Source organism: Amphibalanus amphitrite, unplaced genomic scaffold (assembly GCF_019059575.1).
Source record: "Amphibalanus amphitrite isolate SeventyFive unplaced genomic scaffold, NRLGWU_Aamphi_draft 000668F_arrow, whole genome shotgun sequence".
Lineage (NCBI taxonomy): Eukaryota > Metazoa > Arthropoda > Thecostraca > Balanomorpha > Balanidae > Amphibalanus > Amphibalanus amphitrite.
The window spans coordinates 234,136-260,000 of record NW_024882162.1 but is presented as its reverse complement, the minus strand read 5'-3'; the positions used below and the strand labels follow the sequence as shown (position 1 = coordinate 260,000).

At 52.3% G+C, this 25,865-nt stretch overlaps 3 protein-coding genes across 4 annotated transcripts in view; 2 read left to right on the top strand and 1 right to left on the bottom strand.

The window, feature by feature from the left end:
* Window positions 1-8,140, top strand: part of LOC122364311 (collagen alpha-2(IV) chain-like) — a 19,895-nt gene extending 11,755 nt beyond the window's left edge. The window contains exons 9-20 of the mRNA XM_043334564.1: window positions 206-330; window positions 552-637; window positions 952-1,181; window positions 1,524-1,730; window positions 2,155-2,443; window positions 2,759-3,126; window positions 3,453-3,654; window positions 4,047-4,650; window positions 4,869-5,482; window positions 6,065-6,242; window positions 6,630-6,744; window positions 7,048-8,140. Coding sequence (XP_043190499.1) covers window positions 206-330; window positions 552-637; window positions 952-1,181; window positions 1,524-1,730; window positions 2,155-2,443; window positions 2,759-3,126; window positions 3,453-3,654; window positions 4,047-4,650; window positions 4,869-5,482; window positions 6,065-6,242; window positions 6,630-6,744; window positions 7,048-7,419 — 3,390 coding nt within the window. The 3' untranslated portion in view covers window positions 7,420-8,140. The remainder of the gene's footprint in view (window positions 1-205; window positions 331-551; window positions 638-951; window positions 1,182-1,523; window positions 1,731-2,154; window positions 2,444-2,758; window positions 3,127-3,452; window positions 3,655-4,046; window positions 4,651-4,868; window positions 5,483-6,064; window positions 6,243-6,629; window positions 6,745-7,047) is intronic.
* Window positions 8,141-8,872: 732 nt separating this feature from the next.
* On the top strand, window positions 8,873-16,899 carry LOC122364321 (cleavage and polyadenylation specificity factor subunit 4-like). The gene is made up of 7 exons (XM_043334574.1): window positions 8,873-8,991; window positions 12,967-13,218; window positions 13,604-13,807; window positions 14,274-14,463; window positions 14,876-15,044; window positions 15,413-15,481; window positions 15,945-16,899. The coding sequence occupies exons 2-7, from the start codon at window positions 13,116-13,118 to the stop codon at window positions 16,044-16,046; spliced, it is 837 nt and encodes a 278-aa protein (XP_043190509.1). The 5' UTR covers window positions 8,873-8,991; window positions 12,967-13,115; the 3' UTR covers window positions 16,047-16,899.
* A 362-nt stretch (window positions 16,900-17,261) lies between these two features.
* On the bottom strand, window positions 17,262-25,827 carry LOC122364318 (MBT domain-containing protein 1-like). Of its 2 annotated transcripts, none has more exons than XM_043334573.1 (7): window positions 25,753-25,827; window positions 23,126-23,420; window positions 22,572-22,694; window positions 20,993-21,739; window positions 20,385-20,567; window positions 19,588-19,737; window positions 17,262-19,342 (listed from the first exon to the last, which is right to left on the bottom strand). In XM_043334573.1, exons 2-7 carry the CDS (start codon window positions 23,378-23,380, stop codon window positions 18,209-18,211), a joined length of 2,592 nt encoding a protein of 863 aa, XP_043190508.1. In that variant the 5' UTR covers window positions 23,381-23,420; window positions 25,753-25,827; the 3' UTR covers window positions 17,262-18,208. The 2 variants fall into 2 exon arrangements, with proteins under 2 accessions (XP_043190508.1, XP_043190507.1); XM_043334572.1 differs by lacking the exon at window positions 25,753-25,827 and adding an exon at window positions 25,461-25,607.
* Window positions 25,828-25,865: the final 38 nt, after the last annotated feature.

Sequence of the window (25,865 nt, the reverse complement as noted above, 5' to 3'; positions counted from 1 at the left end):
GTGTTGATTGTGAGCATTGGGACAAAGCTATAATTTGTGAACTCTATAATTAAGCTATATTGTACGGCCTCTAAAACTCCAGGCAAATAATTGCCTGTGAGAAGTGGAACATCATTCTGTAGTCGACTATACATATCGCATGTGTACGGCGTTGTTCCCCACAGGGCGAGTACGGTTCACATTATTTACGGCGTTGTCCCCACAGGGCGAGTACGGCGACATGGGACTGCCAGGTCGGGACGGTGTACCGGGCCGACAGGGCAAACCGGGACTGGACGCCCTATCTAGGGGCACGGCCTGGAAGGGTGACAAGGGATTCCCCGGCTTCAGGTGGGTGCCGCGAGTGGCCCGTGTCTCATTTGAGCCCATAGATGAAGACTCGAAAGTGTTTGCATAAAGTGTAGGATCATCAGTCTTCATACAGCTTCATACTATCTCATTCGGGGAAACCGCCAGTGCTATGTGTTTCTCCCACAAGACGAGCATTCCTATCACATTATCTCCTTGCATTATCTGACGCGATGTGTCACAACCTAATACTCTTCACGCAGGGGAGTCCGCGGACGGGATGGCGATGCTGGCGACCCCGGCGAGCCAGGAGATATCTTTTCATTCCCGGCTCCTCCTGGAGTCATAGGTAAGGGCCAAGGGCCGTAAGGGCCTAATGGTAATGGTAGGGCGCGAGGGGGGGGGGAATTGGTCTTTGGGCCGTTTAGTGCTAGATACGGGTCGGTTTAAGGTAAGGTTGAAGGTTACGTGCAATAATTACCTATTGGCATCGCTTATTGTATTTTTGTGAACATTGATTAGTTTGTGAACTAGTTTGTGAAGATATTGCTAGACACAAACACTCCTTTATGCTACTACACCCCACTCTGACTCCTACCACGGCCTGTGGCCCTGCAGACAGTGGAGCAGCTACAGCTAACCCTGTTCCTCTCTCGCCGGCAGGAGAGAAGGGCAAGCGCGGCTGCCCGGGTCGGGTCGGACCGCCCGGGCCCCCCGGGATGCCCGGAGTGCGCGGCTGTCCAGGACGAGTTGGTCTGCCCGGCCGGCCCGGCCCCCCGGGACCCTCTCTGAGGGGCCCCAATGGGCCCAAGGGCTTCCCCGGCCCACCAGGAGAGCCTGGCTTCAGGGGCCGGCCCGGTCCCAACGGAGCGATGGGCCGTGATGGCGCCAAGGTGGGTGGAGAATGGAGAGAATATTTACAGAGTTCGTGCGGCGTTTGTGCATGCGCTCCAGGACTTACTTTGAGCATTATTACTTCAAATGTTCAGAGAACTATGTTGGAATTGTGATCATATGAGGATGTTGTCTTTGTTAAAATAAAATATTGTACTAAGGATAATGATGACATAGTGTTGCCCATTTTAGGCAGCCCGCTTGCTCCCTGTAACGATATTATTTTTGTCGTCTTGTCGTCCTCCGTCACTTTTAATACGAAACTAAATGCAACTCTTATTCTTCTCGACAACTCGTGATAACCTATTCAGTATTCACCTCGTTGTTTTCTCCCGCTCCAGGGCTGGCCGGGCATGAACGGTATGCCAGGTAACCCGGGCCGGTCTATCCTGCCCGGAATTCCGGGCACAGACGGCCTTCCGGGCACTCCGGGTGATCGTGGCTATCCGGGCGTGCCCGGAACGGACGGCCGCCCCGGAATGAGAGGACCCCCGGGAAGAAACGGAGAGCCCGGGCTGCCGGGAACGCGAGGACTAGATGGAAGGCCGGTGAGACTACATACGGGGAGTGAAAGGAGGGAGGGAAGGAAAAGGAGGGAAGGGATGACAGGGAGTAGGACAATTGGAGGCCAAAAAAGGAAGGATGGGACGTGTGACAGGTGAATTGAAGCAGGTGACAGGTGTCTAATACAAGAGAAGGCTAGTTCAATCGATTTTATTCGCTCGATGCCCACATGGAACCTTATTTCGTTCCTCACTGAGAGAATAAATATAGGATCTAAATGAGACTTTAAGCTCATTGCTATAAATGCCAGATTTTAAAACGTCACCAACATCTCCTCATGTTGTTCAATAGCGCAATAACGTTTATTTCACAGCCAACGATGCAATGTACCGTGCTGTGGTTTGCGGTATCGCAGTTCTGTTCTTCTGTAGCTGCGTCTCACGCGTCACGTCCCTCCCCTTCCCTCAGGGCCCTGTCGGCCCTCCGGGTGACAGCCCCCGGGGCCGACCGGGACGGTCCGGAAACCCCGGCGTTCCGGGCCTTCCCGGCATGATGGGAATTCCGGGACCGCCCGGCCTGCCCGGACTCCGCGGCATGACCGGCCAGCCGGGGCTGCCCGGAGACCAGGGCTTCGACAGCCCGCCCGGAGAGCCCGGCCTGCCCGGCAGACCGGGCTTCATGGGACCGCCGGGACCCTGGGGGAGGCCCGGCATACCCGGACCGAAGGGCTGGCGAGGCGACGACAACTACTACCCAGGTGAGACCGGAGGGTAAAGAAGAGTGGGAAAAAGATGTTAAATGTGAAGGAAATTATGAAACCTATGTGCTTAATAGTTAATTCAGAAGGGGCTGACGGCCTGTGAGTAGGTTATGAATGAATCACATTCTAGTATCTGCCAACAGCCAACACATTGACCATGTTACGTTGGTATACTGTCTTTTGACTATTTTTGATTTTAATTAACTTTTTGATATATCTAATAAACATTTGATGACAGACGGTACAACAGGCAACAGATGTCAGCGACCCCCAGTGTCTCCGTCTGATCCTCCCTCCCCCCTCCCGTTTCAGGACCAGCGGGACCTCGCGGCCTCCCCGGTCCCCGCGGCCGGCCCGGACCCAACGGCGCTCTGGGAGACCCGGGACGCCCGGGTCCGGACGGCTGGCCAGACGGCGCTCCGGGTCCGGACGGCCAGCCCGGAGATCCGGGCCCGCCCGGACCGGCCGGAATGCCCGGAGAACCCGGAGAGAGGTCGAAGCGGGGATGTCCGGGAAAAGTGGGGTTGCCCGGACCGCCGGGCTTCCCCGGACTGAGCGGTCCGGACGGGCCTCCCGGAGTGCCCGGACCGCCCGGACGGGGTCTGCCCGGACCGAATGGTCCGCCCGGAATGCCCGGAGAAAGGGGACCGTACGGATTGGAAGGCCGGCCCGGAATGAAGGTAGGCGACACACGAATGAATGAAGAGCTTTTTGGTGCGGTGTATCATTTTCCAACTAGAAGCTATAGTTAGTCAGTGGCCTGCGAACCGGGAGTGTTTTGCTCAAGCTTCACAGCATAGTGTAAGTTATTTCCTGGCCAGATAACTGTAAACATGCCATAAGGCATAAAACATCAATCTTACGACTCAGCGCCGGGCCGGTAACAAAGTGCTTCCCCTCAGTCCTGTTCCTGTCTACTCGACCGAGTGGTACGCTACAGGACTCCACATCCCTGTGTTACTTCTCATATACTTGACCAGGCCATTGATCGTTCCTTTTCTCTCAGGGCATGCCGGGTAACCCAGGTCTCTACCAAGGACCCAAAGGCACGCCAGGCGACCCCGGTTTCATCGGCTCGCCGGGCCCCTACGGACCCAAGGGTCGCCCGGGACGCGCAGGATTCCCCGGAGATCGGGGATTCCCCGGTCAGGACGGACGCGATGGGTCCCCCGGAATGACGGGAGATCCCGGCTTCAACGGACGCAAAGGTAGGCGGGCTGCACGTGTCTAGTGGGCTGGGATTGAGTGCTTATTGGGGTCGGGTGGCCCGGGTGGCCGTTTCGGGATAACAGTCCCGGTAGGTGCAATCAAGATAACAATCAAGTATAGCTGAATGGCTCGATGTCGATTCGAATAAATTAGACGCACATTCGATGGCGATATTTATTGAGAGCGCTTATTTCTAACCCGTTCAAAATATGCGAAAGCTCATGTAAAGGAGGATGCGTTTTCTATACTTTTTCGGAATTTAGATCGTGATTGTCATAGAGCATCAGAATCTGTACATATAGATAAGGAATCTGGATCACGCAATAGGCGTTACTGCGCAAGCCACCGGACCCCCAGGCTGCGGTGACCCCAGTGCTGTCTTCCTCCACAGGCGAGCCCGGCTATCCCGGCTTCCTCCCCGGCCCTCCCGGTCCGCCGGGCCTCCCCGGCACTCCGGGTGCTCCCGGTACTCCCGGCACCAGCCTTCCCGGGGAGCCCGGCGCTCGTGGCTGCCCGGGTAAGGTCGGCATCAAGGGTGAGCCAGGCGACTTCGGTCCGACGGGCCCGGGTGGCCCGGCCGGCCGTCCGGGAATCTTCGGCGAGCCGGGCCCAGATGGACCCCCGGGGCCCAACGGACGGGACGGCATGCCGGGTCTGCCCGGAGACGTGGGCCCGCGCGGACGGCCCGGAGAGGGCCTGCCCGGGGCTCCGGGCGATGGCGGCGAGTGGGGTCCGGACGGGCCGGACGGCGCGCCCGGACCGCCCGGCAGTGCCGGAGCGCCCGGGGAGACGGGCTGGCCGGGGCCCACCGGACCGCCCGGCTACGACGGAATGCCCGGAGTGTCGTCCAGAGGTCCGCCCGGAGAGCCCGGCACTCGCGGCTGGGACGGAACTCCCGGTCGGCCCGGAGGTCCCGGAGGACCCGGACCCGGTGGGCGGGACGGCGACCGGGGCTCGCCCGGAGAGCCCGGACAGCCCGGAGAGCCCGGCCTCAGGTGAGTGGCCCCCGGCTGGAGGAACGGATCCGAGGTGACCAGCCTTACCCAGAAGTGATGGATACCGTTATGAGTTTTTTTTTTTTTTAAAGCAGGAATAGGACTATGACTTTTCACTTCTCTTGCATTCATCACTCGTCATGCGGCCTTGCCCGTCACTATATGAAGTGGTACTGCCCAGAGACACCGCGTCAGATCCTGCACTTTTCCTCCCTCAGGGGCTGTAAGGGCGAGCCCGGTCCCCCGGCCAGCCGCGATGGATTCGACGGGCCACCGGGGCCACCAGGGCCGCCGGGAGACCCCGGCCTGCAGGGCTGCAAGGGCGACCCGGGAGTGGCGGGCACACCCGGCTGGGACGGGCCGGCCGGCTTCCCCGGTCGCCGCGGCCCCGGAGGACGGAAGGGCCAGCCCGGAGAGCCGGGCAGGTCGACCCGAGGCCAGCCCGGGGAGGTGGGGCCGGAGGGTTTCCGCGGTCCGGACGGGGCGCCGGGCACCCCCGGCCTGCCCGGTGCCCGCGGCTGGCCCGGAGACCCCGGCGAGCCGGGCATCCCCGGCCTGGACGGACCCCCGGGCTGGATGCCCGGGCCCAAAGGTCAGCCCGGCGAGCGGGGCATCCCCGGCCGGCCGGGCATTCGGGGGCCGCCAGGGTTCGGCGGTCCGCCGGGCGACGACGCGCTGCCGCCGCCGCTGCCGCCGTCCCGGGGCTTCTTCTTTACTCGTCACAGTCAGTCGACTTACCCGGCGCAGTGTCCGCCGGGCACGCAGAGACTCTGGGACGGCTTCTCCCTGCTGCATGTCACAGGAAACTCCAAGGCACACGGCGCTGACCTCGGTAAGGAGACGGTCCCACTCCCACAGTGAGAGGAGGGACCATTAGGCGGGTGCTGGCATTCCGAACAAATTTCCTCTTTAACGTTCTTGATGACGACTTTGTTTGAACACTTGTAGCACACGTGAAGCCCCATAAGGTAACCAATGGCCATTTACTGTGATTCAATTAATCTAACGTTCCAGATCACCCCTCGTTACCTGATTATCATATTCGTCTCTTATTCCTTGTAACGAAATAATAAATCTCCACGCTCTAACTTGTCACTGAAGTTGTTTCGAGGGAAAATAATTGACCAAAAGTCGAATTGCTCACTCCCCTGTAGTCGTCAAGGAGAAGTTCGTATGTAAAAGGTACGGTGACTCGAAGAAGCACTTCCTCACTAACTATCTCTCTCTCTTCTCTCTCACTCTCTCTCTCTCTCTCTCACTCTCACTCTCCCTCTCTCTCTCTCTCTCTCTCTCTCTCTCTCTCTCTCTCTCTCTCTCTCTCTCTCTCTCTCTCTCTCTCTCTCTCTCTCTCTCTCTCTCTCTCTCTCTCTCTCTCTCCCTCCCCCTCCCTCCCTCCCTCCCCCCCCCCCCACAGGCACACCGGGCTCCTGCCTGCAACGCTTCTCCACGATGCCGTACATGTTCTGTGACACCCAGGAGAAGTGTGAGTACGCCCAGCGGAATGACTACAGCTACTGGCTCAACACGCCGGAGCCGATGCCGGCCATGATGACGCCCATCAGGGGTCGAGATATCCAGCGCTACATCTCCAGGTGAGCCGACGAAGAGGATGGAAAAGAGGATGATGGTTTGTGGTGGTAGATAGAAGATGAATACAGTGCCAGAGATTGTTAAGTTATCGCAATGAAAATAAGTGATGAGATGGCATTGGTGGTGTTCGATGATGGATACGGTTTTTGTTGAATGATTGTATCGATTTGTTCGGTTTGGTGTGCGTGTACTATGATGTACTAGTGCGTACTAGTTCGATAGTTCCTACTTTGCTGTATAATACCGACAGTGGAGATAATAATTTCATTAATTGTTTAGCAGCCTATTTAGTCTCTCCCAAATAATCACAGCTTGTGTGTAACATAAACTCCGGCTTCGCTTGTATATGACGGCGGCTACGATCACTGAGCCTTCCTGTCCTTCGTTAGGTGTACGGTGTGTGAGACGGACACGAGAGCCATCGCCGTGCACAGCCAGGACCTGAACGTGCCGGAGTGTCCATTGAACTGGGAGACGCTCTGGATCGGGTACTCGTTCCTCATGGTCAGTACATAGCTGCTTCTCTGTGGGGAGAGGAGACCACGAGAGGGAGATTTTAGACAAGATTACCAGAATATAGGCTTACCAGGAGGCTTTAGACTTGCTATTCTACTCTGTGTGGTGGAAATTGGAAAGGGAGGCCATTTGGACCGGCTTCTCTTTTCCCGTGGTCAGTATTTTGCTTTTGGTGGGAGAAATAGGGCAGGGAAAGCCCTCTTTCTTTATTGGTACATATTTCTTCACTGGTAGTGCAGCTTTTGGCCGGGGAAGTGGTAGCTGATGGAGCACTGTGCGCCGTTTCCCCAGCACACGGACGCCGGAGCGGAGGGCGGCGGCCAGTCGCTGGTCTCCCCGGGCTCCTGCCTGGAGGAGTTCCGACCGACCCCGTTCATCGAGTGCCACGGCCACGGCCGGTGCAACTACTTCACCACCGCCTTCTCCTACTGGCTAGCCACCATCGACGACCGGCAGCAGTTCCGGCAGCCGCAGCAGCAGACGCTCAAGGCCGGAAACCTGCTCTCGCGAGTCTCCCGCTGCGCCGTATGCCGAAGAGTTCGCCCTGTGTGGGATTCGAACCCGCGTCTGCCCAGGCGGCAGTTTTATGACAGCGCGCCGTTCAATCCTAGGGTGGCTAGAGCTGTGGCGGGAAATGGCACGGCAATAGGAGAGCAGGAATGAAAAGGAATGATGAGAATAGAAGGAGTAGAAGGGGTGTGAGAGATTTGAAGTACTCGTCGGCAGGGTAAGGTGAGACGTTGGTCGTTGGGTGATGGCGCTGATACAAGATGGTGCTATTAGTGATAATGGGGTGGTTCGTCGGCAGCTAGCGTTTTCGGAAATAAAGGCAACTGTTAATGTGATGTATCTGGTGCTACGTATAAAGACAGGGTCCACAAGTAGTGTATCTATCGATTTATCGTCCTATTGTCGTCATTTTCGTGTTTCACTCGGTTAAATTACATCGTGGGAAGGGGATATAGTGGACTGTGATTTCTAGCCGCGGTTGTATCCTGCCTAAAACGCCTTCCTCCCGTCTGTGCGGGCTCGCTCGCCGTCAGACCAACTGCCACCGCCACTGCCACGCATTTGACAAACACTGCCAGTGAAACGATTCTGACCGCGCTTGGTGGGTTCGATTCCCTTTGATGGCGAAATATTTGGTTCAGCTTTGTACGAGCACGCAAGTTTTCGCGTGTATGGGGCCAGACTGTATGCAACTGCTTCCTAGGATATGTACGTAAAGTGCGTATAAGAAGCTAGCTAATGTGTCCAAATTGCTTAGCATTTGTAATAGGTTGTGAGCCGTTATAGACGTGTGTGCTTCATAGTCCCTGTTGCTTATGTCATGATTATTCGATTGTGATTCGTATGTTTATGAAATAAATGATAATCAGTTTGAGGTGTGTTTCATTTCTGCTTTCTTCCTTTATGACACCTGCTTTAGTTGTATGAGGCGTAATGGATGTGTACTTAGAATAAAGATCAACGTGGGCCGGAAAATGTCAGAAAATCAAATACAGCATAGAACGGTCATACGCAAAAGAAAATGAGATCAATTCGGCATAGGTAAATCCGTCCTCAGTTGAAAATTCGAGGTGAAGGAACAAATTATGGTACCTATGGAATGATCTGTGAATTCTAAGATGTACGGGTACGCTACTACCTACCGTCAATAAAATTGTATGGGTAGCTAGGTGCCTATAAAAGTAGTGTCGGCATAACTGGCCGTCACATTGGAATTCAGGAATCAGGTGGAAACAGGAATAGTGCTGTCGCTGCCTGCATAATTGACATAATTGCATAATTGACTGCATAATTGACTGAGAACTGGGACTGGGAGTTGCAGTGAGTTGGGCAGTGAAAAGTGACATGATGTCGCCGTCAGATGCATCCGGCTTACTCTGGCGATTGGTCTAGGCAGTCCACCTGGTAGGCAAATATTTCAAACGTATGTTCGGTGACCAGCGAGATCAACACTGATAAAAGGCAAGTAAAATAGCGAATATTGCAGGTTGGAGTCATAATGCTAATGTTAACGATGAAGGGAAAACGACAAATGAAGGTTTTTGGTACACCATTTCAAATTTGGTAGCAAACACGCCGAGCTCGTTCTTTGTGCGTCATTTCTGTCATATTCACGTGAATTGCGTGAAGGTGGGCTCTGGCTGCGAGCTCAGGTTGTGCAGGTTGTGAGCTGAGGTTGTGTAGAAAAATAGATACCTATTACCTTTGAAGCTAAGAACTGCTCAGGTAAGTAACAGGAGCTATCCTGCTTGTTTTTAGATGATTTGTTTATTTGGAAAAATGTCGAAGTCGTAAGCGTCGTAAGGTGCTCAGCAGCTGCAGCAGCTAGTCTGCCATCGGTTGTAACAAGATACCTATAATAAGGTTGTAATAGCCTTGGTTGTAATGTCGGTCTGTGTCGTCGTTCGTTTTCATTTCAATTTTGATTGAATGGCCTTGGATTGAATGATTTAATAAATTCATCGATAGTATAGACTGAGCTACACTATGCGTGACCGTCCAGGAAATTACGTGCATGAGCTGCAGATCCGTGATTGCGAGACTCCCTTGACATCGGTTACTGCGATTTTCCAGAATTTCAGTGAATCATTGTATGCTGACGTAATAATAACAACTAATAAATGGTATTATAATCAGTTTATTTTATTAATAAAACATCAAAAACACATGAAAATGAAAGAAACAATTATTAATTACGTCACCTGGATTCATACGGTTCGCCACCACAGTAGGTGGAACTATGGTCACGAGTACCCAAATATAGGAACGTTCCCATTTTTGGGAACGGAGTTCCCAAATATGGGAACGGGCGTTCCCATTTATGAGAACGGAAGGTAATTTTTCGGCCGCTCGCCCACTAAAACTCATTAGTGCATCATGTCTCAAAAAAGTGCACGCTAATTTAAGTATCTACTAAGTCTCTATAAAATTATCTTTAATCTGACCGTTGAACAAGGAAATTGACCGTCGAATGATATTTTTAATGATTTTTTGAAATGACGGAATGGTGAAAAAATGGGTTATACTACATTTAACATGCAATTTTAAGGAAAATGAAGTGTTTTTTACATTTTGAGGTGAAGTATAATAATTTTCGCCTGGTTATGAAGTTTCATACTAGCGACACCAGATGCTGACATATGCAAGCGAACACAGTCCCGAGGTAATATTGTTGACATTTGGTGTCGAGGCGGATGACCGCGTAAAACGTGCGTGATTTTACCGAACTACTGTTGTAAACTCAGTTTAAGTGGTCGAAAATTATTCAGCTGTATTTTATCAGCCCTGAAAGACATATTTTATTTGGATGCTAGCTGTTTATCGTTGTTTTATAAGGAGCGTCATGAGCGTGGTTTTTGTCTTCCGTGTTTCTAAGCATGATCGTTTTGGGGGAATTTCTCTTATATAGGTCGCTCTGTGTGGCTTATTTATAATTTTTATGCTGATTTCGATCATTCCTCGTGCCCATCCTACCAGGCCTTTTGCCACTTACACCCATTAAGAAAGAAAAAACTAGATTTTCATTGGGACTAGGTGTTTTGAGGGTGTAACATATTCAGCGTTCCCATTTTTGGATACTTCCTTGTGCTCGTCAACTATCGGTGATAAACAGACAGGTGCTTGACATGTCTCCACCCTCGGCGCGGACGGTGGATATAGGTATGGAAGACCTTGTTGAACATCGCTGAGCGTTGTGAATTACGTAATCCTGCAGAGGGGGGCGTGCCCGCTGCGAGATCGACGGGAATAAAAGCGCAGAAGACCGGGCGAAACATGCGACGGTCTTGCCGGAAAGGTCATCTGATGATTGTTGCGTTAACAATAATTTGCGGCGTTGGACGTGATGCTTGTTAATGAAAAGAGCCCCTGAAAGGCGTCGGTGAAATCGTTCCCAATTTTGGGTACGCCGTTCCCATAATAAGGAACGCTTGCAGCGCCAGTGTACGAGAGCGTTCCCAAATTTGGGCTCGCGGCCCGGATGATGGACTGCTTCAGAAATAGGGGAACGATTTGAAACTACGATGGCCGATGGGCCTTACAATATCAAACTCTTTCCCAACAATATTGAGACAAATATCAGGCGGTTCACGATCGTTTTATATTTTTTGGACGTCATTTAACGGTTCTTTTTCTTGTTTTAAATAATGCCTACATGGCGTTCCCATATTTGGGTTTATCGTTCCCAAACATGGGAACGAAAATGCGTTCCCGAAAATGGGTACGCTTGACCATAGTTCCGCCTACTGACCAAGTGCGTCAACAACTGTCTCATATCACGCAATATCGCAGATACTGCAAAAAAGTTTGTAGCTTTGAACTTTATATCGGTACGGAACATCCTGACCCAGACCTGACCGTCCTGACTATCCGGCATTTCCTGTACTGAACATCCGGGATTTCCTTGACTGAATCTGCGTGATCCCAGTGTAGCCGACCCTGTGTGTATTTCCTATTTGTGCCCTGTGTGTAGGTATTAAAGCTGAACTTACCTGCATACCGATTTTCTGCGAAACCCACAAACTTGCAGGTCACGGAGGTACGATCCCGCAAAGTGTAGCTAGACCTTAACCCGCGCACCGACGGGGGGGCGGATATCCGCCCCCCCCCCCTGAGGTTTTTCGCGAATAGCGGGAAAACCGCGGCGCGAAGCGCCGCGAAATTTGGTGTGACTATTCCCTCATCAATTTTACACATGGTGTGCAAGTTTGAACCTCCTACCTTTCAAGGTCAGGTCACCAGGTCACTTTGAATGACCCAACCTCAAGTCACTTTTTTGCAACTTTGTCACCGTGCCAGAGCTACAGTAGATGTCGGAGGCCTTTGAAAGTCGCAGGATGTTATTAGGTCATTAGTAGCTACAATTTGTATATCTCGGAATTTTGATATCGGTGACCTAAGGTCAGGTCAATTTCGCGACCTCCCCATTATAAGTCAATGGGGGAAAAATCAACTCCCTGTTTTTACCACTAAAACGGGTCGGAATGGTCCCATATACCATACATGACTTCATATACGATCGACCTTCACTACCTTGAGGTCTGTTTTGCTGTTGGGCAGCTGTGAGGTCATGTGACGTCATCAAAGGTCACCAAAGGTTTTTGGCCAATAACTCCGTACAGGAACAAGATTCAGATGCGTGAATGGTCTCATTGTGTTCAGCTCGTCAAGACGCATCGAATGATATACATGATGACCTCGAGGTCACGTGACCTGAGGTCAACCTTTGACCTTGACCTTTCGAGGTCAACATATATATCATTCGATGCGGATTGACGAGAGGATTACGATGCTGCCCTTAGTTTGTTCCTATCTTGACTAATTCGAAAGTTATTCGAGAAAAACTCTCCATATCTAGCGCCGCCATTTTGACTTTTTCGACCCCTGTGACGTCATCTTTGACCTGACCTGAAAATGACCTTAGTAAAAATTGTAGATCTTGACCGTGCGTATCCGGTGCCGTTTACCGCTTGTCGCTATCTTGCTTCGTTCTCGAGATCTCAGGGGGGGGGGCGGTCATCCGCCCCCCCCCCCCCGTCGGTGCGAAGTTGGCGCAGACCCCCGTCGGTGCGCGGGTTAATGGGCATGAAAGTAAAAAGTACCTTATATTTTTAATGTAGTGTGGTATCCAATTTTGATTCCTATTGTTTTCAGGTCTTTTTAAGTAGGTAGTTCATTCCACTCTTAGAATTCATCTTAAATCTGATGCATTCTCTGCTCATCAGATTCCTTTCCAAGGAAGCTTATTACATTGCAATACAGAAAATTTCACTGGTTGGCTGGAAACCCTACCAAGAGCGGTATTCATATGGCAGGCGTCTTACATGCTGCCACCCGTTCTTGAAAAGTGGCTAGACTATTCAGTTCTTGAGATATTCACATGAATTTCACTTATGAAAGTCTCAAATAAAAAACGTAAAGTAAAAAACATAATCTAACCTGACCTAACCTGACCTACTAGCCTACAGTCTACCTACCAACCTATAACCTTCAAACCTAAAATCTACAGCCATGCAGACTTATTAAATGCTTTTACCAAATCTACCACCTACAACCTACCAGTGCACAACCTTTAGTGAAATTTGTGTACCTAAATATCTCAACTTTTCACAAATCGGTGGCAGCAATAGCATGAGAGACGTATTGATACGCAGGACGTATCTAACTGTAGGTAATCTATCTTGCTCTATCTTGTTTTTTCAGGAGTGAATTGGACTTCAGCTGCTGCTGAGGAGGGCCCTGGAACTCTGCAACCAATACCCTCCCCACACCCTCTCCCTTTATATTGCTCACCTGTCCCCCGGTACACATATCCCCTATATCCCCCCCCCCCCCCCCCACCCACTGCAGCCATGGAGGCAATTGTGGCTAACGTCGATGACATCGTGTTTGATATCGAAGTGACGCTGCGGGAGCAGCTGGGCGCCCAATCACTGCCCTTCCCTGGCATGGACAGTGAGTACTCTGCGGGGGCTGGGCAGACATGGTGTGACTTATCTGGGCTGGTGTGTTATGTTTTGGGTAGCACTTAGTTGATAAGTTACTGATGACTCTTATGGCGATTTTATCGGTCCTTTAGTGAAATTTTCCTGGAATTGGGCTGAATATCCAGGTGGTATTGCATAAAAGGAAGTAAGCTGGTAATTGTTGTGCTCATTGTCACATTAAAGAAGGGGAGACACAATTCACCTTAGTGTGTTTCTCAGTGGTTTGTTGTTAGTTTACATGATACTAGATATTTTGCCTCACTCCTCGTCGTCGCATTTGGCCATAAAATGATGTGTTTGCTTCCTGTGACCCAACGTGACCTCATATGACCCCCTGTGACTCTCCCCCTCAGAGTCCATGTCTGGGGTCTGCAACTTCTTCGCCAAGGGTCGGTGTGCGCGCGGCGACCTGTGTCCGTTCCGGCACCTGCGTGGGGACAGATCCATCGTCTGTAAACACTGGCTCCGCGGACTCTGCAAGAAGGGGGACTCGTGCGAGTTTCTGCACGAGTACGACATGACCAAGATGCCCGAGTGCTACTTCTATGCCAAATTCAGTAAGTATGGTTGAATCAAGGCCATATATAGGGGTTGAATCAAGGCCCTACGGGTTGAATGCAGAATGACCAGTGCCGTCAAACACCAGTATGGTGGTATGACGAGGCCTGTGTTTTGCGGGTCGGATGGATGTTTTAGGACAGTTGAAAGTGGAGTGGATGGGGTAATGGGTGGATGATGAAAAAATTTCTGAAGATTGAATTAGGTAAGGACTAATCTTTTATAACATGGGGACTGGAATATGGGGACACATCACTGTCATGTCCTTATAATATGTACGCATACAATAATTAATACGATAATCGTACTTGCGTGTGTACGACACTCGAGTACTTTACGAGTGTCAGCTGCAGTTGCCACGCTGCTTCAATTTCTTCACTATGAATGCTTTGTCGAATGTCGATGACTCTGACTCAATGCACGCCACTACCGACTCCATCTAACGCACCCTCTACCCCTCCTCAGACGCGTGTCACAACAAGGAGTGCCCGTTCCTTCACATTGACCCGGAGTCGAAGCAGCGCGACTGTCCGTGGTACGACCGCGGCTTCTGTCGGCACGGACCGCTCTGCCGTAACCGGCACGTACGCCGCGTGCTGTGCCTCAACTACCTGGCCGGATTCTGTCCCAGCGGCGCCGCCTGCCAGCTGGTCCAGTGAGTTTTCAGGACGAGGGAGAGGGTTAGAAGACTAGTCTTGGTGGGTTTAGAAGATGGGTGTGTTTTGTTTATGTTTGAGCTGTGTTTGTTGGTCCAACCCCGTTAGGAGTCTCATATATCGAGCGCCGGAGCGACTCGAACCCGGGCTCTCACCACCAGTGGTACAATGCTTCATCGCCCGAGTTACGGTCGGCCATAATCATGCAGCTATAGTTAATTTATTCATTCAGTCTAAAACACCTTTATGTGTTTATTATGCCATTAGCTTACGGCATGTAGTATGTCGAGATAAGCATACCTATTCTATCAGTCAAACTGAGGCATTTTAGTTTGATTTTGTCGCAATGTGCAGAGTGTTTGAGGCTAACGTTCAGCCTCTGACCGCGTCGCCCCCCTCCCCCCCCCTCAGCCCGCGTTTCGAGCTGCCCCAGCTGACTGACGAGACGGTGAAGGGCGCTAAGGGGAAGCCAGTGACGTGCCACTACTGCGGCGAACAGGGCCACAAGGTGGTCAACTGCTTCAAGATCACCCCGGAGAAGAGGGAGGCGCAGATCCAGAAGGCCAACGAAAAATATGAGGCGAGTGATTTTAACGGTGCAGGAATACCGTGTAAAATGAGCCACGGGCGGGTTTTGTGGTGCGTAGGGGTTCCCAGTGACGAGATGTTTTGGACGGGGTGTTTCATTGCTGTAGGGATTTTTGTACTTACCTTTCGTCGAGTCGTTCAGATTGCACACGTTGAAGGCTGAACGTCGGATTTAACTTACAGCGTACTGAATGGGGTAGTGCAATTTTGATCTGCGAATGCTTCATTTTACATAGCGATTGTTCAGTTTCCATTGGGATCGGACAGTGAGTGCCCAACTGCCCAGACCTCTGTCCTCTCTCTCATATTCTAACTCTGCTTTGTATGACCTGACCTCTGACCTTCTTTGACCCCGGACAGGCGGCGGCGGCCCGGTATATCGGAGGTGGAGCTCCTCGCAACGACCCGGAGAGGATCACCTGCTACAAGGTCAGTCAGCGGGTCACCACGGGAGGGACGGAGGGGATGGGGGGGGGGGCGATTGGGCAATACTATTACTATTGGTCTCAAGATAAGGGCCCAGGCGACCTATTAGTTCGGATGCTGTGAATACCATTACCCTCGCCACAACTCGAGTGGGGGTGGGGCTGGGTGGGAGGAGGGCCGCGACTCGGCCCGCGCTGTGGCGAAGGTAAGGGCATTCACCGCATCAAGACTACAGGTCGCCTGGGCCCTTATCTTGAGAGTTGAGACCAATAGTACACTAAACGTCTAGGCATGCTGCCCTTATTACTCCCTGGCGGATTTAAACAGCGTGAGTTTCGGTAAGCACCGAATCCACTGGATAATCATCCATCCGTCCCGTCTATTTCAATGTCTCGAGTTTCCAAGCCCGACTGAGTAGCTGTTATGACATGTAGCTGTTCTGACACCCCCGATCTATCCGTTTCAGTGTGGTGAGCGCGGTCATTTCGCCAACCGGTGTCCGCACGGAGCCTACTCATTCCTGAGTTCAGGACAGTCTGCCACCTCCCAGGCGCCGGCTGCCACGTGATAGAACAGACACGTGCGCCCACGTGGTGATGACACGTGATAGGACTGACACGAGGCGGTGGTGTACCTGGCAACTGTGTCTAACATGCCACGTGTGATGGGCTGAAGGCAGTGTGTTTCGGCACGTGCCACTGGTCCGTCTTGTGTTTTCACGTGGCGTTTTGCCACGTGGTGATTCCAGGGATGGCACGTGGTATTGTTTGCCAGCAGCGTCGAAGCGTCTTGTTTGCGTCTCACACACCATTGCTGACGCATAGACGTCGTACTTGAAAACACAAGCGGAACGCATGTCGCTAGCTCGATTCGTGAGTTCCGTGTTCTCTTTGTAACATGCGACCATGTTATGCGTCACTTCAGAGGAAAATGGGGTTACGGATTCGCTAGGGCTCTGAGCTTGCTACCCGCAGCCGATTACCTCTTGGAGTTGGAACTTGGTGAATGCAAAGGAGCGAGTGTATAGGGTTTGCGTGAATGGAGGCGTCTTGTATTTTGTCTTGTGCATGCGTGCTTGGATTGATTGCGTGTTTCTCAGCGAATGTACCGACGTTTGCTTTGTTTGTAGTGTGAATGACGTGTGCTAGCTAGACATTTGGCTGAATCATACGGCGTGAAAGGAAGTGAATACGCACTGTGGACTCGATAAATGCGCTATGCGCGTTTGTATGCCCTCTGAGCTGTGGTAATCGACTGTGCTCAGAATGTTTGTCCGTAGTATGGTGCGTGTGATGAATGTATGGAGGACGGCGGTACTGCGTATCGTACAATCACGCGTCGTTCTTGTACTGCTGTCTTCTGCGCGCGCTGTGGCGGGCTCATTTTGTCAGTGTCATGTCTGAATACACTGCCTGAGTACAGTCGAGTTGTTATTGGGAAAGGGGGATGGGGATAGTAAAAGCAAGGGTATTCAGATGGTGTATTATGACCCATGTTTAACGCAGTACCCGAGCGCAGAGTTCTTCTGGGTAGCAGGATGGGTTGTTGGAGGCTGGAGATGCAGCCCTGTAGCAGCCCCTACAGCCTTTTATTCCAGGGCTGCGGGACCATTGATCTGTGGCAAGCAAGTCGACCCCGAGGCGGCAACAGAGTTTCAATTTCAATTCGTACCTAGTGTGAGAGGACACCGTGAATGTCCCATGAAATCGACTATGAAATAACATACCATCCGACTCACTATAGGAGCCACGATTTCACTCGTCTCCCGCTCTCACCTACCGGCACATTGTAGTAGTATATTTGTACAGTGCGGCCAACGCACAAAGTATGGCTTTATCTAAGAGAAATGAGGCGACAACGTGACGCCAGCACCGTGCCGGCCAAATGAGACAAAGCGTACATACAAAAGTGTTCACAAACGCCCCTGCGGGGTCGGCGCCGCTCTACCGTACGGCTGGGGCCGCGGTGGAGCCGCCGGTACCCACAGCGAGACAAAATCAGATAGACACGATACTAAATGCGCGCCAGAGGTCGCGCGCTAAAAGTAAATGCTGACCGCGGCTTTGCGCAGAGGAGACGAACGCGGGGGTGGCGGCGGGCTGGATGATTGAAAACGGAAGGTTTATGTCGAGTTCGGGCGGGGAAAGCGACGGTAGGAATCGATTCAACAGAATCAATAGTTCCCAAGCAGCATCGTAACGTTTTTAACGGGAAAATGTCTGACGATTCATGGTCTGACATTTTCAAACAGCTGCAAGTATCACTTCATAGCGTAGCTTTCCGAACACTCGTGCCTTAGCGTGTCACCGAACCACCGTGTTGACTGTGAGAGCCCGCCGCCGCCGCCGGCGCCGTCTCGTCGCAAAGTCCAGCGCCCATACCATGATGTCCGCTCTCCCTCCCAGACGTCACACGTCTGGTACACACTGTCGCGCCCACTGATGTGGCATCACACCTGGTGTCCGTCCCAACACACACGCGCACGTGCGGCGCGCGCAAAAATACCTGCCTCTGTGGCGCCACGGGCGCTCGTCCGTTCACAGCTCAACTCAGGGACCTGGCCGCGATCCCTGGCTCGGGCGCCGCCCCTCCTCGGCACACCTCACACACACCCATACAGTCACAGTGGCAGCGGCAGTCTGTCATCTGTGCGACACAGAACACGATATTCTGCCGAGGGCCGGCCGCGTGCGTTCCAACCGCACGCCAGCCCCCAGCCAGGACGGAGCATCATACTTTCTTGAAGCTTGCCATGAAGCGCGCTTGGGCGGGCGCCACGCGAGCGCGCAGCTTTTGCACGAGGTTCTCGATCTTCAGACTGGGTCCAACCTTCCAGCAGGCGAGCTCGAGTACTTCATGTTTGGTAAGCTCCAGCAGTCGTGGCCCGTCCACTCCTGCACGCTCAAAGTTGTCACAGTAAGCCGTGCACTCGTTGACTCGCAGGAACTGACCCACGTCGGCCACAGACCACGCCTCCGGGTTGAGCTCGCCGGGAGCTGGCGCCGCCCCGCCTGGCGAGTCGAGCAGGCGAGGGATCAGCTTCTCAGCAGAACTCGGAGGCGGTGTCTCCGGTGGTGGGATGTTGTCGTCCGCGCCGTCCCCGCCCGTGTCTTCTGTGACGGTGTTGGCGGCCTCCACCGCCTCAGCGGGGAGATCAGGGACTGCGGGCGCTGTTGCCGCTGGCGCCGCCGCCACAGAGTCGTCACTGGTGTCTCCTCCCGGGACCTGGCGCGGTGGTCTGCCGGCCGGCCGCGCCCTCCTGCTCACCACTCGCCGTCCGACGCGGCGGCGGCCGGCCCGCTTCCCCGCCGCAGCCTTCTCTCCAGCTCTGGGCGCCTCGAGTTTGTATCCAACCATTCGGCACCATCCGACCGGGAATATATCGGGACTGGCCGCGTCCACCCACTGATCAAACTGCTCCTGCCAGCCGGTGAAGTGCAGCCTCAGCAGTCGGCCCACCACTGCCGCTACTGTAGCCACACATACCAGCTGCGGATCCATCAGATCTACTGCTTCCAGTCGCTGACCCGGCTGGAAGCCGTGCGCCAGAGGCGGCCGCTGGAAGAGATGAGCCGGCGCGGCGGTGGCGCCCTCCGCAGCCAGGTAGGTATCCCACGAGAACACACCGTCCGCGTACCCATGAGGAGGAGTCAGAGGGATGCCTACCGTCTCGCAGAACCTCGCCGGGAAGATGTAGGGTGATGAGGCGTGGTAGCAGAACCAGTCCCGGCCCGGCTCGTTGGGTTCGACCGGCATCGTTTCCAGTCGGACCATGAGGTAGCCGCCTCCGAGAACCCGCTGGACGGTGGCCACGCCGATCGAGCTGACGTTGAGGGGGTCCAGCGCCTCCAGACGCATACCGACCTGGGCGAACAGAGTCACAACAGCGTCACAAATTTAAACAGGGGAAGGGTCGAGGAAGGATTAGCGCCTAAAGCTTCATATCGACATGCCAGACACGGGACAAGACTTCCGCACAGGAGCGGGTCGCGAGAGTTTCATTCCTTTGAACGACAAAGTCACAATCTAAGGAGTTCGGCACTCCTTTCCCAAACTTCCCGTAATCAGTATTCAGTACCCTCCCCTCCTCTCGCCCCGTGTGTTCTCACCGCGAAACCCTCCTGAGCGGCCGGCAGCGGCGGCTGCCAGTTTTCGGTGACATCGGTCGGCTGAAACTGTCCCGTCTGACACCGCTCCAGGTAGTCGGCAGGTGCCGACAGGCGGTGGCCCACAGAGATGGCCCAGCCCACGGGGTGGACCTGGCGGGGGGAGAAGGGGCAGAGGTCAGAGGCGGTGGCCGACAGAGATGACCCACCCTACTGGGTGGGCGTAGTGGAAGACACACAGGGGTCAAAGAGACAGCACAGCCAACAAGTGCTTAGAGGTGCAAACAGGGGTCAGAGAAATGGCCCAGTCCACTGGGTGGACCTGATGGGGGAGACACAGGGGTAAACCAGGAGTCAGAGAGACACTAGAGACAGCTCAGCCCACCGAGATGGCTCAGCCAACTGGGTGGACCTCGTAAAGTAGGTAAAACGGAGCAGATACAGCCCAGCCCCACCGTGAATCGAGACAATCAAGTCCACTGGGTGGACCTGGCGGGATAAAATAGGGTCAGATGAGGCTAGAAAAGAGTCGTCTGGGGCCGCTCTGATTGGAAATTGGAATGAAATTAGGGCCGAAATGTGGTTAGACAGACAATGGAAAATGCTAACTTTTTTTACATTGTATGGAGGAGCTGGCATAGCAGGGTTAAGTCTGATTGAGGGTCAGGACATATTCAACAGAATGTCAGACAGAAACATGCGTACCAGCGCTGCAGGTGTCTGTAGCACTAGCACTAGAGACTGCAATCTCCCTAAAAGCCCCTCCTCCGCTCTCCCTCCCTCTCCTCCCCCTTTCTCACCAGTGGCGAATGCTCGTGACACCAGAACCCCCCGTCATCCTCCGGCGCGTCCAGGTATCGGATGTGCAGTCGCCGTCCGATGACCTGGGTGATGGCTGCCGCCCGCACCTGGCTGATACAGTTCTTGTCGACCACCTCCACCACCTGATCCTCGCGGAGAGCGCCCGACAGGCTGCGAAGCACCTGAGAGGGGGAGAGGAAAATGGGGGTTAGAGTGGAGTGGGCGAGGGAGGGGAGGGGTAGCAGTTATGGCTATGATAAAGCTTCCTTGGGAGCCGTGCGTGATATTGTGTGGTCACTGGTTGATTTTAAGACAGAGGAGCGAATTTAAATGCAATAATTACAAGGTAAGACGGAGGCAGACCCGATCCACATCTCAGTTCTCCCTGTACCTACTGATAAAAGTTGACGAATAGTGCCCTCAGTTGTGTCGCAATGTGGTTTAGGTTAGCTGACAATCCCATCCCATGTGAGCTGACCGGCAGTCTCACCTCCTGTCTCACCGCGTGATGGAGGTTGGGCGGCAGACAGTCCGTCTCCCCTTTCCTCACTACGTGGTGGGAGTTGGTCGGTATCTCACCTTGTGGTGGAGTTGGCCGTTATCTCACCTTGTGGTGGAAGTTGGCCGGCAGGGTGCGGGCGCCGGTGAGCCGTTTGACCAGCAGCTGCGTCCAGTCCGAGTGGCGGCTCTCCACCACTGCCGGCGGGATCAGCGGCCGTCCCTGGGTGGCACACCAGCCCACCGGGTGCACTTGGTCCGAGCACAGGTCCATCCACCGACCCGAGCTCTCCTCCGGGGCGACCCCCTCGTAGCGCACCAGGCCGCGGTAACCCTCCACACGGAGGACGGTCCCCACCCAGCAGGCCGACTCGACGTTTGGCGAGGACGCGTCTCCGGCGATCTCCACCTTGAGACCGACACAGACGTCGTCCCAGATTCCGGCCAGCGGCGCGTGGGGGAAGCAGGGCACCGGCGCCGCGCTGAAATCGGCCACACGCATCAGCGCGTCCCAGCTGAACGAGTGCGGCGCCTGGCGGGGCACCACGGCGCCGGCCGACGCCGCAGAGTCGCCGTCCAGGGAGCAGGTCGAGTCAGCGGAGGCCGGAGACTCGGGCGGCGCCGCCTCGGGCGTGGCAGGGTCGCTGTCGGAGACCGCGGCCAGGCCCTCCACGGAGCGGGCACAGCGCAGACTGCAGTAGCGCCGCTCACGGGTGTAGAAGGCGTGACGGACGCCGATGGCACCGCATTTCTCGCAGCGGGCCATGCCATCTCGGTTGATAGGGATGAGAGAGGGGTCGACGTCTTTCTCGTAGGTGATGGGTCCCTTCAGTTTCAGCTTGGGGTCCAGGTGCACCTGTAAGAGGGTAAATTGTTAGGTCCGGAAAGGGCTTAAGCATTCATGAGCTTGCGTAAATAACCAGTGATCATCGTGCGATAATAAGTTAAGCCAGCAATCGCATCTTTCAAGTACCTTTCAAGTAAGTGGAATAAAATTGTGAAACAAATAATGGATCGATATTACCCGATTGTCGCACGATAAATAAATGACAATATCCGCCAAGAGAAAAAAGAGCGATCAGATTAAGGCACATATGATTATGCACGATATTCATGGCCGTCTAACCTTGGAGAGAATTTAGCACATTGTTTCTAATCCCGAAACTGGAGCGCATTCCACAAGGCTCCCGTTAGGTCACGATCCCGGATATAGCGTCCAACATGAACCAGTTCTGCGCACGATATAGTCCTAGTCCGCACGGGCCGTGACCAAGGTATTAGGGCAGATCATCTCCATACGAGCGCATTCAGAGAGGTTGCTGGGGCGTTATCTCGTGCAAGGGGCGAACATTCGGCATAGTCTTGCATTCAGAACTAAAACAAGCACACGTCGTTTTGATGCTGCAATGTGGAACTAAACTGACTCGCGTTCTATGTGCACAATGAGTTCGATATCTTAATTTTGGTTTACCAGCCTTCAATTAACAGAGAGAACCAACTGACAAAACATCACTTCATAAGCATGTTTTCCTAGCACTTTACATCTCAATCTCCAAGTAGGTACTAAGATCAACAAACTAGCTTCTCACGCTGGAGGAATACCAACAGACTACTTTCAAAAGTTAACACATCAGAATCGATTCGTAATCTGTTCTTGGAGAATGACTGTTCACTCTCCGTTTTCGTACCTTGGGCTTTTTGGCGTTGTGCGACGTTTTCCGTTTGCCGTCTCCGCCGCCGCCCATAATGTCCTCCTCGGTATCCAGTTCCATGTCGTCTGGCTTCAGCTCCACGTCGTACCCGCTGTACTCCTGTCAGCGGGGGCGCCAGAGGTCACTAGGGTCCGGGGTCGGGGTAAGTCGTTAAAGGTCTGAGGATGGGGGTCAGGGGTCGAGGTCAGGTTCTGGGTAAAATGGTGAAGGTCAGGACAAGGTGCTGGTCAGGTAATAGGTAGTCAAAGGTTATGGCCACGATTAGAGGTCCCCGTCCATGCAAGTCGATCCAACCGATTCATCTCAGCTATTCACAAACTGACTTTTCATATCACAGGCTATTGGCCCCTTTACTCAGCAGTATCTTTGATGATTTTCATTTAGTTTTTTTTTCTCCAAATAATTTACTATGCAACTGCATAACATTGAACCCTGATCTTTCACCCATGTTACTCAGCCCCCAACCCCGTCAAAACCCACATCTCATGACACACCACCCCTCTCACGTTTCTACCCCTCCCCCGACTCACCGAGTAGCCCCACTCGACAAACTCCTGCGGCACGGTGGCGGCCATATCGTGTCCGGCCGTCTGGTCTCCTCCACCGCCTCCTGCGCCGGCCCCGCCGCCGCCGCCCCCTCCTCCGGCCATCAGAGACACCGAGCGGGGGGTGTCGCTCAGCATCGGAGCCTCCAGGACATTGTTGAGCATCACGTCGTTGAGATCGGTGGCTAGTAGGTAGGGGGCCGCGCCGGCCGGCGCGAACCACGACATGTTGTACTCCATGCCGGCTTAGCTGCTGGTGCCGCTGCCCCGGTGACGGGGGCTGTAATGGGGAAAGGAAGAGAATGTAAGCATTGAAACACATTGGATAACTGCAGTGAATGTTGCCAGGTAAGGCTTGGAGCTGCTTATTCTAATGAAACATATTTGCCAAAGTTGTCCAGAAAGGTGCATTGAGAATTTACATATGAATGTGAGTAGACCACCTGCAGTGCTATGTCATTCTAAAAGCACTGCAGGCTGACCATAGTGAAAGTGATGCAACATGGAATTGTTTCAATGGACTTCACCAATAGCTTGCATTGATTTGGAGTCTGTTGTGGGTAATTGAATATCAAGGGTGGCATGAAGAGCAAAACCAATTCATTCACCAGCTGTGAAAAGCTCAAATTTTTAAGGCTTTTAGCTGACCTGATTACTAAATACCAGACAACAAATCTATATACATCAATTTATGTTTAACCCAGTTGAAATAAAATGGCTTGATATTGAGATATTTCAAAGGAACAGTCAGTGGCAGTGCCTGTCCAATGCGCAATGTAGCATTGTAGCATTTAACACCATTAGAAATTATTATATCAGTTCATAACAACTTATGATGATGAATTTGGGTTCTTGGGTGCCCAGATTACAGTGGTCATTGGCGTCCATCATAACAACTTAAAACTGTTTGTCTGATTATGAGTGTCATCATTCAAAACTTACTGTTTACCACTATCACTACCTTACACTATTACTACCTTACTCCTGTAACAAGAACTACCACTCACATGGGTGTCAATTTTGCCCAATAATTTTCATGTAATTTGGGCGGGACACTAAATAACACCCTCTGGCACATTACAAAGTTTTATGTTTGGTACTGACTGAATGAATGCAACAGCAAATATGCTAAGAATATTATTGAGGAGACACTGATAAGATTTAAGCATAAACTGAAAGAAACTGAAAGCTTAACACTGAGGGCTGTTCGGCTGCGCAGCCAAAATGAAATATGCTGCAGCACGCATGCGCAGTGAGGACTGCGTCGCCCGTTAGTCCCGCCCACACCACTGCGTCACCGCCTGTGTGACGTCACCTACTGAAGCATGCTTCGTTTTCCTGCAGCACGAAATTCGGTGCTGCAGGAGGCGAAAGTGGCGCGGATTAAAGTTTGCCATCCAATATTTCTTATTGCAAGCGGTTTGTATGCTGGTTTTTGGGTATCATTATCACTCTTTTCGGTGGCACATTGCTATTAACCACATTTGAACGCAATTTAACTGTTATTCGAGCGAAAATCACCAGTCCACCCGCGCAACGGTTCGCCGCGTTTGAAATAGGCTGCAGCGACGCTCGGCCGCGGCGTGCCGGCGGAGAGTGGGCGGAGCCAGGCGGTTGACGTCACCCAAGTATGACGCACGCAGCACAGATCTATGCTGCAGGGACCCGAACAGCCCTCTGGCAACAATAATAATAAGTTGGAATTACAGCAGGTTCCTACAAATAAGAAAGAAAGGTCATGATTGCTAGCTTGACTTCTCCCAAACACTTGACTTGTTTATGTTGTAAAACAAACCCAAGAAAAACCAGAAGGTGCCAAGTCTTTCTTCTTTAGGTTTGATGCAATTTTGAACCTATTTGAAGTTGGATGAAAACTGAGGTGTACATTATTTCAAAGCAAATTTTGGTGTGGTTATTATCACAACTAAAGCGCAATGATACAAACTGCCAAAAATTAACAAAATAACACAAAATAATTGTTAACTGCTTGATAATCAGGTAACTGTTTTTAATTAATATGCATGCATAAACTTAGCCCAATAAGTTGTAACGCAAATGCTCACACAGCAAGACCACAAATGTTTTTGTCAATGCTAGATTGCCTACCTAGGCTTCAATATCCACGCACATGGGTAATAATATTAGCAGCAGCATTCCAAAATATTATAATTTCTCTTTGGCAGCTTTAAATAATAAGTTGATAAGCCGAAACAAAAAGAAAATAATGAGCCAAGCCACAGGATAATAACAAGGACTGAAATACAACAGCAAAACAATACCATAATTCTGAGCAAACAAACTAATGAATATATTTCAGTACCTGTCTTCTTATTATCTTCAACAAAAATGAGGATTTGAAGTAGTATTACTTTCTGAAACATTCATCGCTATAAAACTACAAGCAAAATAAACAAAGACAGCCAGCATGCTCGTGCAGCCAAATCTCATACGAAACCGGCGCATACAAAACTGTGGGCTTTTAACAATATTTAGGCAAAAAATAACACCGTCTATACTATAAAAGCATTTATATGCGGGTAGGTAAGCCGACCTAAACTAATAAACCTCTAAAATGTCATTTCTCGCCTAAAAATATCAATTATAACACGGACCAGTTTTGTCGGTTAAACAGGCGGCAATTCCGCCGCACTACGGCACCATACGGCACGCGAGTTCGTTTGTGTTTCAGGACCGGCAGCTGGGTTTTGCTGAAATTCTTTTTAAT